At 41.1% G+C, this 14,123-nt stretch overlaps 1 protein-coding gene across 4 annotated transcripts in view; it reads right to left on the bottom strand.

Moving 5' to 3' along the window:
- The window catches only part of MTF2 (metal response element binding transcription factor 2), a 58,360-nt gene extending 57,776 nt beyond the window's left edge, over window positions 1-584 (bottom strand). For all 4 annotated transcript variants that reach the window (XM_088791337.1, XM_019752783.3, XM_074335147.2 and 1 more), the window contains exon 1: window positions 314-584. Coding sequence is in view for 1 of the 4 variants with exons in the window: in XM_019752783.3 (XP_019608342.1) it covers window positions 314-318 (5 nt within the window). In the remaining 3 variants the exon portion in view is untranslated. The remainder of the gene's footprint in view (window positions 1-313) is intronic.
- Between the last annotated feature and the right edge of the window lie 13,539 nt (window positions 585-14,123).

Raw genomic sequence — 14,123 nt, 5'->3', positions numbered from 1 at the left:
CCAGGTTCATCCTGCCCCTCCAACCGTCTCCCGCCCCCAGGTTCCTTCCTGCCCCTCCAAACACAGCTTCCCCGCCTAAACGTTTCATCTTGTTCCTCCGACTTCCCCAACGCCCAGCTCCCTCCTTTAGTCCGTATTTTCTCCAACACCCAACTGACTACTCTTTTCCATCCATTCTTTTCAACATACACACAGCACAGCCTCCACCCCCACCTCGAGCCTCCATCTTTCCCTTTTATACTTGCTTCCTTTCTTCCTCCCCACCCCCCAGCCTCCTCCGGAAGAGCCTGGTTCCCAGGCGAAGGTCTCTCACCTCATTCGGTCACTTCAGTGGTGCCAACCGCTTCATACAGGAAAAAAACAACCAATCACGTCCCCGTGGGCGCTTCCCCTGCGAGTCCAGCACTTACTGGGCACCCGCCCCACCGGACACCCCGCACATACAAACGCACAAACCGAGGTCCAGGGGACGAGGGTTGGGGGTAAGACTGAACGTTCTTACACCGGCCTTAAACACAGCCCACTTCGCTACAGCCCTTCGCCATTTTGGTTTCCCGCGGACTGCCGGTGCATTCTGGGAGCGCGGAGCGACTCCGGTGCCGAATGGCAGCTCTCCAGAGCCGCGAGGGGGCGGGGACTATGCGGCGAGCGCGGAAGAACACCGCGCCCTGCGTCCCGGACCGGAGCTGAACAAAGAAGGACTCTTTAACGTTACGGCGGCACTGAGTCCTTCCGCCGCCGGTGCTAACACAATAGTGAGCGCTGCGCTCCGGGCCGTCGGCTGTGGTACAGCTGTTTCTGCTATAAAGGACAGCGCCGTGTCTAATCTCCACTTCTCCTGAGAGATAGGGTGTTGCTCGCCACATCTTGGACGTGCCGATTTCCTTGGAGAATACCTTAGATAAAGTACGTTTCTTCTATCTTCACCTTGAGGCCTGCTCTTCAATTTCCTTCAGCGGACAGGAGACCTTGGATGTCAGAATGAAATTTGTTCGCCGATTATTGTCCAGCCCCACATTCCTTCTAATCAGGAGCTGCTTATATAGAAGATTTTCGGACTTTCTTTTCCCCTGACGATGAAAGGTTTATCTGCTTTACAATCCTTCTTAATTGTCATGAAACCTGAGAATAAGAGCGTGCAAAGTGGTGTAGTTTAGGAATGGAGAACTTTCTCATACTAGGGCTGACCCTAAGCCTGCCAATATTCTGCTGCCGACAGGGGTCTCAAGTGACAAACTGAGAGTGCATGCTGTCTCTCTGAATTATACTTAGATACAACCCAGCTCCTGTTAGTAGCTACGTATGATACCTTTGTTTATAACTTTGTCATAATATTTGTTTAATTATTTTATGTTTTTGTCTCATATTACAACAAAGGGATAATGAATACCATACTTTGTCTCTTTCTGCAAAAAGTATTTCTTGTGGCCTAAACTCACTTTGCTCATATTTCAGAAGGGATTCCTCAGCCTCTGATCTCAGGATTTGGCACATAAATATTCATTTTTATCCACACCATTAAATATTATAAATATTTTAGTCATACCCTTTTACTCCTTGCTTCTCCTGATAGCCCTAAGAAAATTCTAAGTCTTTTCTGCTTTCTGCAGCCTCAACCTATGTGCTACCTTTCAAGTTTCACTTTGTCTGAATTCTGTTGTAACAGTTTTTCATAAATTCGTCTTCAATGCCCTTTACACTTTGGGTTGAGAGTTTGAGTTTTGACTTAAAAAAAGTAGATGCAGTTCAAAAATAGATGCAGTTGTTATACAAACAGGTATATTTGCTATGCAGCTAAGCCTAATCATAGAACATCAGTTTTGGAGAACATTTGGTCTGTTCTCCACGTTTCTCTCAAGTGATCATCAAGCCTCAACTTCAGCATCTTCAATGGTTCAATACCTCAGAGGCAGTCGTTTAAATTTCAGAAACCCTAGTAATTAGAAAATTCTCCCCTATGGAGATGTACAATCTGCCTTCCTATAATTTCCATTTACTGGTATGATGCTGGCCTCTGTAGGCACTCAAAAGTATTCTAATACCTTAAACATTAGAGAAGTGAATGATACCTTTGAAAAAAAAAAAAAGCTTGTTTTTCTATGTAAACATGCATGCAAAATTGCAATCATTTAAGGAAACCAGGTGCTCAGTGAATCAAGGGCACTGAGAAAGTCACAGTAATATACAAAGAATGACTGTTACTGTGGTCTTAGAAATTTCTAACTAAGCAACATGCAAAGGATTAGGACTTTAAGAAGAAACAAATGTCAGTAAGTCCCTCAAGTGCAAATCAAAGTAACTCTAGTCAGAGTAACCAGTACCCTTCATTTTTATTTATTTCTGTGAGAGTCATTAGGGATGTTCACAAAAATTCTGCTTTTCCTCTCTTTCAGACACAAATTACACACTCTTGCATCCTTGAAAATTGGCATGGCCCTGCAACTTGCTTTTTACCAATAAAATGGGAGGGGTAGGAAAATCTTTAAGAGGCAGACACACATTCCCCTCCCCCTACTGTGGTGATCATGGAAGCATGTGTTGAGATAAAATATCTGTCATTTTGGGTCCCTAAATGACACTAAGCACAGATAAGAGTTGTGCAGCCATCACCACAATCCAGTTTCAGATCATTTCACCACCTCCAAAATAGTCATTATGTCCATTTTCAGTCAATTCTGTTCCTACTCCCAACCCCAGACAATCTGCTATCTCTATAGTTTTGCCTTTTCTGGACATTTCATATAAATGGATTCATATAATATATAGTGTTTTGGTCTGGCTTCTTTCAACCAGCACAATATTTTTAAGGTTCATCCATTTTGTACCATGTGTCAATTGTTCTTTCCTTTAAATTGCTGAATAGTACTCTATTGTATGAATGGACCATATTTTGTTGATCTATTCACCGGTTGATGCGTAGTATTTGGATTGTTACCAATCTTTGGCTTTTATAAATAATAGCCCAATACTTTTGAAGTCCAAAATTTTTTAATTTTGACGAAATTCAATTTATCTTTTTTAAATGCCACATGCTTTTGATCTTACATCTAAGAATTCTTTGCTTCACCCAAGATCAGAGATTTTTCTATTATGTTTTCTTCTAGAAGTTTTGTAGGTTTAGCTCTTACATTTAAGTCTATGATTTCGAGTTCATTGGGGGTACACTGTGAGATATGGGTCTATATTCATCTTTTTGCATGTGGATATTTACTTGGAGAAAAACTTTTGTTGTGTTAAGCCACTGCAATTTGGCTTAACAAATTGTTTGCTACCAGCATATTTTAGTCTACTCTGACTCATGCAATCTAGATATGTTACTGTGTAACAGAAGTCAGAAATAGCATTGAAATGTCTTCCAGGATCAGAACCAAAAATTAAAAATATAAAAATTTGAGCAGAATATTCAAAACATTAGGTAATTCTCAAATTTTATCATTGAAAAGTCACAGGGGATGTTAAAAAATACTGTATGTATAAACCTATAAGCTCCCAATTATTAGTATTACTTTCTCATGGAAAAGGGCTAGAAGACCTTTAACGCGCATTGTGCAGAGATAGAAACGCAAATTATCAGAGAAGTCAGAGAGTTCAAAGAAAGACATTCTGTGTATTTATAGTTTGCTTTCATTGGTCTGAGAAGGGAACTAGATCTGAAACATCAAAAAAAGAATGTTTTCATAATAATCAAATCAAAAGGATTTGTTAAAATTCCTTTCCTTTTTTTTTTTTTTTAAAGAGGGCATAGCTCAGAGTGGCCCATGCGGGGATCAAACCTGCAACTTTGGTGTTATTGGCACCATGCTCTAACCAACTGAGCTAACTGGCCACCTCCAAAAACCCTTTCCTTTAAAAAAAATAAAATGTCTTTCCTTTTTGTCCAAAGCTTAAGATCCATACGTAATGTGGACACTACTTTTAAACTCAGTTATTTGCTGTAAAAAGTATATATAGCAAATTTGGACTTCTTGTATAACTACATCTTAAAATATAGTGTGCCCATTATTAATTTGTTGCCTATCATTTCCAAATGTACCCTTCCTTACTTGCTTTGTGAAAGTGTCTATGGGCCCTTTAAATTTTTCCTTCATCCGCTGGCAGAATGTTAAGCTTCATCAGTAGAGACCATGCATTATAAAGCAGTTTTCCTTCCTACTTCCAAAGTGCACTCAGCAGCCTCCTACAATGTGCACAGCTTCCCGAGAGCTGGGATCCCGCAGCACGTGCACCTTCTCAGGCTTGTGAAATCATCTCCCTACACCAACCCCAGAAAAATTTATGTGTGTTGCCATCAGGTGATGTCTGTGCTGTCTTGGCAGTCAGAAATGTAAGTGAGTAAATGAAAAGTGTGGGTGCAGTCAAAACAAATCATTCAACTAAGAGTCATAAGAGCTGAGTTCCAATTTCCACCTCCACATACCCGGCTGATGACACAAGGTTTTGAAGATGAAATCACCAACATTTGGTTGTGGTGGGAGGGGGAAATGAGAGAGAGAGAGAGAAAGAGAATGAATAATCCAATGGTAGGAAAGATAGGGGCTGCCAGACGGCTTAGTTGGTTAGAGCGCGAGCTCTGAACAACAGGGTTGAGGGTTCGATTCCCACATGGGCCAGTGAGCTGTGCCTGCCACAACTAGATTGAAGACAATGAGCACGGCCAGATGGCTCAGTTGGTTAGAGCGCGAGCTCTCAACAATAAGGTTGCCGGTTCAATTCCCCCATGGGATGGTGGGCTGTGCCCCTTGCAACTAACATTGAAAACGGCGACTAGACTTGGAGTTGAGCTGCACCCTCCACAACTAGATTGAAGGACAACGACTTGGAGCTGACTTGGAGCTGGAGAGAAACACACTGTTCCCCAACATTCCCCAATTAAAAATAAAAAATCCGCTTCACACAGCTGATTTGTCCACGGAGCATTCAAAGATGTGGACAAGAGACGTAGCAGGAAGTGAGAGGCTGAGTAACAGAAGCAGGAGCCCTGCAGGACAGAGGACCTCAGTTGCTGACCAGCCTCTGTCTCTATTAGCCGAGTGATCTTGGACAAGTTTCCTCAACTCTCACAGCCCGAGCTTTGTGGGCTCTATGGGGAGGATAAGCACATCAACATTAAAGTTTTATCATACAGACTAAATGAAATCATATGTGTAAAAGGGTTTTATTTTTCCCTCACAGCAATTTTTACATGTCTGATACCCCAATTGAACTGCAAACTCCTTGAAGTTACTCCTCTACATGCACTTCTATAAAGAGGTACCCTTGTGTATATCTCTATTCCTGAAAACACATCTCGACCACAGAGCAGCCCTTATGTAAATAAATTTTAAAATGGATATTCATTCATTTAACAATGTTAAATATGTTATATATGTGAAGAACTATACATTGCTATATATTGCTCAGGAGTAGATACAAGCGTTAGTAAGCCATATCCACAAAGCAGGCTGGAGGGCTTACAGTCTGGAAACAGTGACATTAACAAGTCGCTAAGATACAATACAAATGTATAGAGGTGTGAAAGGGTGTCATGTACTAGGAATGAAAATAGATTTAGTGGAACCTGGTGTGAAGGTTAGAAACAAGCACAGAAAGATGGTTCAGTCTTACGGTGAGAGACTTCATATGACAAATGGTATCAGTAAGACTTTTTTTTATTGCAAAGTTCACGATTGCCACCTGAACTGCAACATTGGAAGGGCAGGAACTCTTACCTTGGTGTTACCTTTCTCTCTCTCTCTCTCTCTCTCTCTCTCTCTCTCTCTCTCTCTCTTTTGTTTTTGTTTGTTTGTTTGTTTGTTTGCTTGTTTGTTTTTTATTGGGGAATATTGGGGAACAGTGCATTTCTCCAGGGCCCATCAGCTCCAAGTAGTTGTCCTTCAATCTAGTTGAGGGCACAGCTCAGCTCCAAGTCCAATTGCTGTTTTCAGTCTTTAGTTTCAGGGGCACAGCCCACCATCCCATGAGGGAATTGAACCAGCAACCTTGTTGTTAAGAGCTCGCCCTCTAACAGACTGAGCCATCCAGCCACCCTCTCTGGTGTTTTTATTCTCTCCTTCTGTGTATTGCCTTCTCTATTTAGTGAGAAACATGGCTTTCAACAAAGTTCCATTTTATTACAGGAACTAGTAATTAAGAAAAGGGAATTTTTCTCCTCTACCTCCTTCCCCCAATCCCACTTCCCACCCTTAGAGTTCTAGCCAAGTAAATAAGTCCCAGGGAAATAGTCTGATGGGCTAGGCTTGGGTCACACGCCTATCCTGGACCAGATATTATAAACAAGAAGATAAGATACTATGTTCAACAAAAATTGGATCAATGCCCATCCGTGTAGCCAAAGAAGTGGAGTCTTACTAGCTTCTACCACAAGAAGCACATAATGGGAGTTAGAGAGAAGGTGTTTCCGCAAAGAAGGGGTTGCTGTTCTGGGCTGCCAAAATACTTTGAAGTTTGAATTTCAGTAATAACAATAATAGTAGTAATAATAGTAACAGTAACATTCATTGAACGTTTGCCCTCTGCCAAGATTTGTGAAAAGTACTTTACTTGTCATTTTACTGAATCTTTCAAACAAATTTATGAAGAAGATACTATTAATTCCAATTTTACAAATAGAGTAACTGAGGTACAAAAAAGATAAGAAAGTAGTCCACAATCATACGACAGGAAGTGCAGATTTTAATTCAGTTTTGTTTGACTCTGGAGACCACTCTTTAACCACTATCCTATATAGAAATAGGACAACCATCAGAGACTTTAAAATAAATCCATCCTTTAGAAATACTTTTCTTGTAGTGGTGTGGAAATTAAATTCAAGAGGGGAAGTACTGCAAGTAAAGAGGCCACTGCAACCGTCCAGTTGGTGAAAGCCTGAATAAGGAGGAAAGAGACTCCAGAAACAGTTAGAAGGAGATACAAACAAAATTTGGCAGTCCTTGGAAGAGATAGGTGAAAGAGTGATTGATTTAAGAATCTTTGAGGTTCAGGGCTTTAGTGAGATGAGAGATGTTGACTGTGTTTCTTTGTTTCTTCTTCCCTGTTTCTTTCTTCCCTGATTCATTTTAACAAAGATTAGAGGTGGCTGGTGTTGAAATTAACCAACATAGAAAAAAGATGTGGAAACAATTTGAGCATAAAACTAAGAAATAAGTTTTAAGCAAGTTGCATTTAAGGTGCCCATAGAGTAGTAAAATGAGTATGTCTAGTAGGCAGCTAGAAATGCATCTGGAGGTCAAGAAAGGACAGAGCTGGTGTTAAATGGAAAACTGCACACTTACCCAAGCCTTGGTACTCCAATCCAGTTTGCTTCACTAGTGCTCTTCCTCTGCTCTCTCCTGTATGTCAGGGACAAGGGCTTGGCACAAATAGCAATTATAACAGAAGTAGAATATATTTAATTACATAGTCTTAGGTATTCAACTTTCATTTCACAAAATTTACACATTAAACTGGAGTAATTGAAATATTGCTGACAAAGGAAGATAGGCATAAGTAAATAGGGTCTATTTATGGGTCTTGTTTCACGATTGTCGTCAGTTAATAATGAAAGTACTTCATCATCATCTCTGGGCTAAGGTTGTTTTTTTTTTTCTTTTTTGTGTTCCTTTCTATTTCTTAATTTTCCTAATCTTAAAAAATTTTAAAGGTTATTTAAAACTCATGTAGTGCAGTGATATAGGTTTCTGGTCCTGTGACCCATGAGAAAAGTTAGATGCTGTCAGCTAGAGGCATTTGAAAGCTGCCAAGCTACCAAAACGTGGGCTCTTTGGGGAGCTCTCCAGGGTACTGGATTCACTTCCTGAAATTCTGATCAGTAAACCAGATCCCAGTCTCTCTTCTGACCTATTTGCCCTTAGTCAACCCTGAATCCTGCTCTGCTGATGAGCTGGCTCTCTCAACTATGTCTTAACTGGCAACTTAATTCTCTGGACGAGTTCCCAACAGGCTTTAACAGTTAATGTTGATGCCTTTAAAATCTATAGAGCCAGTAATTTTCTTCCCACCCAAACTCATTTCTATATGTTTCATTTCTATTACCATTAGCCTTCATTAATTTATTTAACAAATACTATTGAGTGTAAACATAAATGTAAAATACAAAACGATAAACTTCCAGAACATAACACAGGAGAAAATCTATATGAGTTGAGTTTGACAGTTCATTTTTAAATACAACACCAAAACCATTCTTTGTAAATTAGAAAATTGATAAGTTGAACTTTAAGAAAAATAATTTTGCTGTGTGAAAGACACTATTAAAAGAATGAAAAGAAAGCCAAGGAAAATATTTGCAAAACACGTATCTGGTAAAGGACTTATATCCAAACTACACAAAGAACTGTTAAGGCTCAACAATAAGAAAACAAACAACCTGGTTAAAAATGTGCAAAAGACTTGAGCAGACACCTCACCAAAGACTATATATAGATGGCAAATGAAGCATATGAAAAGATGCTTGACATCCTATGTTATTAGGGAATTGAAAATTAAAACAAATATATTAGAATAGCTAAAATCCAAAATACTGACAATACAAAATGCTGGTTCACCTGACAATGTAGAGCAACAGGAACTCTCATCATTGACAGAGAATGGTACAGACACTTTGGAAAACAGTTCAGCAAAGCTAGCATAGTCTTAACATATGATCTAGAAATTACACTTTTAGATATTTACTCAAATTAACATGTCCACAAAAAAAATTGCACATGAATATTTATATATGTTATATATGTTTGTAGCAACACCAGAAGGAACCAATATGTCCTTCAGGAGGTGAATGGACAAACTGTGGTACATCCATATAATGGAATATTATTCAATGATTTAAAAATGAGCTATGAAGCCATGAAAAGACATGGAGGAAATTTAAATGCACACTGCTAAATGAGAGAAGCTAGTCCGAAATGGCTACATACTGCATGAGTTCAACAACATGACATTCTGGAAAAGATCATTATATAGATATAGAGACAAGAAAAGATCAGTAGTTGACAGGTCCTAGGGAAGAGAGAGGGAGGACTAAACAGGATGAGCACAGGGGATTTTTAGGGTGGGGAAACTATTCTGTATGATACAATAATGGTGGATTATATAGTGATACATAGTGCATTTGTTAAAACCCACACAACCATACAACACAAAGAATGAATCTTAATGTAAACTGTGGGTTTCATTTAATAATAATGTTTCAATATTCGTTCATTAATCATAACAAATGTATCACACTAACAAATGTACCACACTAAAGCAGAGTCCGGAAACGGAGGAGTGGAGGAGGAAAACAGGAATTATATGGTAACTCTGTACTATCTGCTCAATTTTTCCGTAAAACTAAAACTTCTAAAAACTAAAATCTGTTAATAAAAATATTATTGAGTGTCTATTATATGAGGTCTGACAATTAAGTTGCGAACTCATCCTAGAAAAAGTGCTACATACCTCTGCTGAATATCACATGTTCACCTTTGAAGGACTCCCCTTGGGAAGCTATGCCAGTGCCCAGTCCACCCTGCAAAGCAATTTTGGAACTCTTTTTCTGGAATGGCCATCAGAACAGTCATCGTATTACCCTTGATGTCCTGAATGTCATCAAAATGTCTTCCTTTCAATATTTCCTTTATCTTCAGATGAAGAAGGAAGTCATTGGGGGCCAGATCAGGTGAGTAGGGAGGGTGTTCCAATACAGTTATTTGTTTACTGGCTGAAAACTCCCTCACAGACAGTGCCATGTGAGTGGTACATTGTCTTGATGTAAAAGCCATGAATTGTTGGTGAAAAGTTCAAGTCATCTAACTTTTTCATGTAGCCTTTTCAGCACTTCCAAATAGTAAACTTGGTTAACTGTTTGTCCAGTTGGTACCAATTCATTATGAATTATCCCTCTGATATCAAAAAAGGTTAGCAACATCATTGCAACAATTTCGCAAACCTACTTGCAGACCTTGTGTATCAGCCATTGCACTAGCAACTGGGATTACTGGCCCTCTTGGCATTTACAGTGCAGTGTGTAAGGGTGCTCACACTAATGAAATAGTGACACAAATAAGTGCCTAACTACACACTGCTGTGAATAAAAGTTTCGTAAAGCTATGAGAACTTATAGTCTGGAGGGTTAGGGAAGTCTTCCCTAAAGAAGATATATTAGAACTCTGATCTCAAAGATGAATAGACGTTAACTTGGTGTGTGGTTTTATTTGTTTGCTTGCTTTTTCAGAGATTCGCCCCTTTTATTTTTGACTGAAAATGTCCGCCATGGAGGAGTCACAAGGCACAACCAAGAGTGAGACTACCGACCTCTTTCTACCCTTGCTGTAGGCTGTTTGCCGATCACATCAAGGTATCGGGGCCCCATCCCCAAACAGGACTCAGAATGGGAGCATCCCCACCAGCTGCATGATGGAGCCGGTGCCGCCTGCGCTCACAGAGGCCAGGATGCACAATAGCCACGGCCTCCACCAGCCTAGTGCCTTTCCTCTCCCAAGGTACAGTCCTCAATAGCCAAGTTAAACATCATTCTCCCTCTCATGGCAGCCAGGCCTATGGTTGGAAGACCATGTGGTGTTGACTGAGGCACAGGGAATACCCACTTTTGGCGGGATCACTGTGTTCACACCTAGGAAGTATTAGAAGCCCTGGAGCCACAGAGGCATGCAGTGCCCGGTCCCGGCCTCTCAGGGCAACAAAGCCAGGCTCCCTCCTCACTGCTCCATTCAGCTATACCACTCCCCTGGTCACATTATGCCTTTAAAAATAAGTCTGTATAGGGCCAGCCAGGTGGCTCAGGCAGTTAGAGCTCCGTGCTCCTAACTCCAAAGACTGCGGTTCGATTCCCACATGGGCCAGTGGGCTCTCAGCCACAAGGTTGCCAGTTCAATCCCTCGACTCCCGCAAAGGATGGTGGGCAGCGCTCTCTGCAACTAAAAAATTGAACATGGCACCTTGAGCTGAGCTGTCGCTGAGCTCTCGAATGGCTCAGTTGGTTGGAGCGTGTCCTCTCAACCACAAGGTTGCAGGTTCGACTCCCGCAAGGGATGGTGGGCTGTGCCCCCTACAACTAACATCGGCAACTGGACCTGGAGCTGAGCTGCACCCTCCACAACTAAGATTGAAAGGACAACAACTTGACTTGGAAAAAAGGCCTGGAAGTACACACTGTTCCCCAATTTAGTCCTGTTAAAATAAATAAATAAATAAATAAGTCTGTATAAAGAGTGGATGGCAGACAGGTATATTTAGTAGCCTCACTCAACACTTCCGAACCATCCACGTGGAGCTTCTGGATCTTGACCAGCTGCCTGCTCCCGCCTCAACCCCACCCACTGGTTCCTCTGGGTAGAGTTAGGGTGAGGGTGGTGGGTGTTAAAAGGGAGAGCATTATCGACAAAGAGTAAGTGAAGTCCTGTCGAGAGGTGCAATGTGTACACAAGTGAAGGAAGGTCTGTGCGGCTGGAGCACAGAAAGCAAACAGGAGAGTGCACAAACGGAGGCTAGAGAGGCTGGTCGGAGCTATGCTATAGAGGACCCATGGGTCATAAAAAGAAGTTCCCATTACGTGACATCAGTAGGAAGACCTTGAAGGATTTCCAGCAGGGTGTTAACATGATTGTATTTGAAAAAGACCTTTCTGGCTACTTGGTGGAGAAAAGATTGCAGGGTTTCTCCACCTTGGCACTCCTCAACATTTGGGGTGAATAATTCTTTGTTGTGGGAGGCTGCATCCCTGACATCTCCACACTGGATGCAGTACACAGCCACCGACTTGAAACAACAGAAGCCTCCAGACATTGACAAATATCCCAAGGGGCAGAAATCATCCCTAATTGAAAATCACTGAATTAGAGGAAGAGCAAGAGAGAATGATGTGGACCACATAGGGGTTTTTACAGTAGCCCGGGTAGACATTATGATCATTTAGACTCGAGGAGGTAGAAAAGGAAAAAAGTCGGCTGATGAGGGTTAGAGTTAGGGTTAGGGCTTGGGGAGATGTTTATGAAGGAAAATCAATGATATAGTTTGCTGGATTGAAATGGGAGGAGAAAGAAGGAGAAATTAAGGAGAATGAGAGATTCTAGCCTCAGCCTATGAGCAGGTGGTGGTACCACGAGTTTAGGATTCAGGTAGAGCCTAGATTTTGAGCCAATGTAAAAATGTAGTAGACTTTTGGAGGTGTTGGGATATGTGAGTATAATTTTGCATGTAGAAAAAACATAAATTATTAGAGGCTGAAGGGTAGACCGTGGTAGTCAATTACGCGGTGGTTCCCTATGAACCATGCCCGCTGGTCTACATGCCCAGATGTAGCCTCTCCACTTGAATCTGAGCCGGCTGTGTGAGCTTTCACTAATATAATGTGGCAAAAGCCACATTCCGGGACTTCTGAGCCCAGGTATCAAAAAGGCCTGGCAGCTCCCATGTCTGTGCTCTAGGGAAAGCCAGTGGCCATTTAGGGACGTCTAAGTAACCGGAGACCACCAAGGTGAGAAGCCCAACCTTGCTCTTTGGAGAAACCATGGGCAAGTTGAGGCCCCTTGCCAACACTCTAGCTGAGTTCCCAGGTGACAGTCAGCGCCATCTTACCAACCATGGTAGTGAGGCCCCTTGGATGTAGGTACTTCAGCTCCAGTGCAGCCACTCTGGCTGACATGATGTGCAGAGCTGAAGAACTGTCCCCACCAAACCCTGACTAAATTGAAGAATTATGAGTAAAGAAGTTGTTATTTTAGGCCAGTATATTTTGAGATGTTTTGTTACTTAGCAATAGATAATTGAAGCAGTCAGCCTCTCAAAGGCTCAGTTTCATCTACTGTACATTAAAAATAATACTATACCTACCTCTTATCTGTTGGAAGAATAAGATAAATAACACCTGGCACTAGACGTACTCAGATATTGCTATTATTCTGATAGGCACCAAAAAAGTACTTGATGTTGACAATTCTATTGGACAGTATTAATTAATATTGTTAATATTAACAGAGCAATTGCCACCTTCTCTGATGGTCCTGTATCGAACAGCACGTCTCAGTCACTCTGCTCTCTTATTTGCTTCATAGCACTTATCACCACTTGAAGACATATTTTTTATTATCTGTTTTCCACACTAGAATCTAAACTCTATGAGAGTCAAGATGTTTTGTTCATTTTGATATCCCTAGTGCCCAGAAGAATGTCCTGTCACATAGATGATTAATATATTTTTGTTGCATGAGTAAATCAGTGAATGTTGTTGCTCATACATATTCATTTTTCACTAAGAAGATATGGGAAATTTCCTGTATTTTACTTAAAGCTTAAACCTTTTCCATTATCACTGCTTAGCACAGCATGTTTGATTGGTTGATTAGACAGTAAAACTACTTTGATCCCCTATAAGGAAATCTTAGGGTATAAACAATACAAAAGTAGGCAGACTACAGTTGCAGAGAAACTTAAATTCGACCAGTGTAGACTCATTTAATTCATTAAGCTTTACTGGCTAATTCTTTTGTCTTTATTCTTCCAGCTGACTCACACCCATGTCCCAGATCTTTAAGATATTCAGTTGGCTTTAAATTTCACCCTTTATTTCAGCCTAAAGCTCCCTTAGACACAACCACCCAACCTTGAAATCAGTAGTTTCTTCAGCTGAGGTTTGGACAAGACACTGCCAAGAACACTTCTTCCTCCACATACATCAATTTAAATCTTAAAATAGTTTTTTTCAACTCTTCTGCTTTCAAAACTTTTTAAAGGTTACCGCTAATATATCTGATCAGCTTAACCTGAAATCTGATCTAATCTCTTTAAAACTTTCTCCATTTCTTTTCCCTGGTTTCCCTGCACTGGTTTACATACCTGGATGGAGCCTTAGGGACAGGCTTGTCAGCCACCTGCCTGTGCAAACATTCGGGAGCAGGCATTGTCATCCCTTGAGCCTAAAAGACCTGCTTTTGATGTAGGCAGGTGGTGTAGGTCCTCATGTCCTGGAGGATGTTATGCTGCGTGTAGGACCTTAGATTTTTGCGGACTGTATTCAGGATATTGAATGGCATATGGCAACTTGCTAAGAGCTGCAGTGTTTGTGTGCCGGCCTTTCTTGCTAGTACACACAACCAGGGATTCTGATAAAGAACCTGTCTCTTTCCTTT

The sequence above is a fragment of the Rhinolophus sinicus genome, chromosome 14 (assembly GCF_057876585.1).
Source record: "Rhinolophus sinicus isolate RSI-liver-muscle chromosome 14, RSI-T2T, whole genome shotgun sequence".
Classification (NCBI taxonomy): Eukaryota; Metazoa; Chordata; class Mammalia; order Chiroptera; family Rhinolophidae; genus Rhinolophus; species Rhinolophus sinicus.
This window is presented reverse-complemented; position numbering and strand designations above follow the sequence as displayed.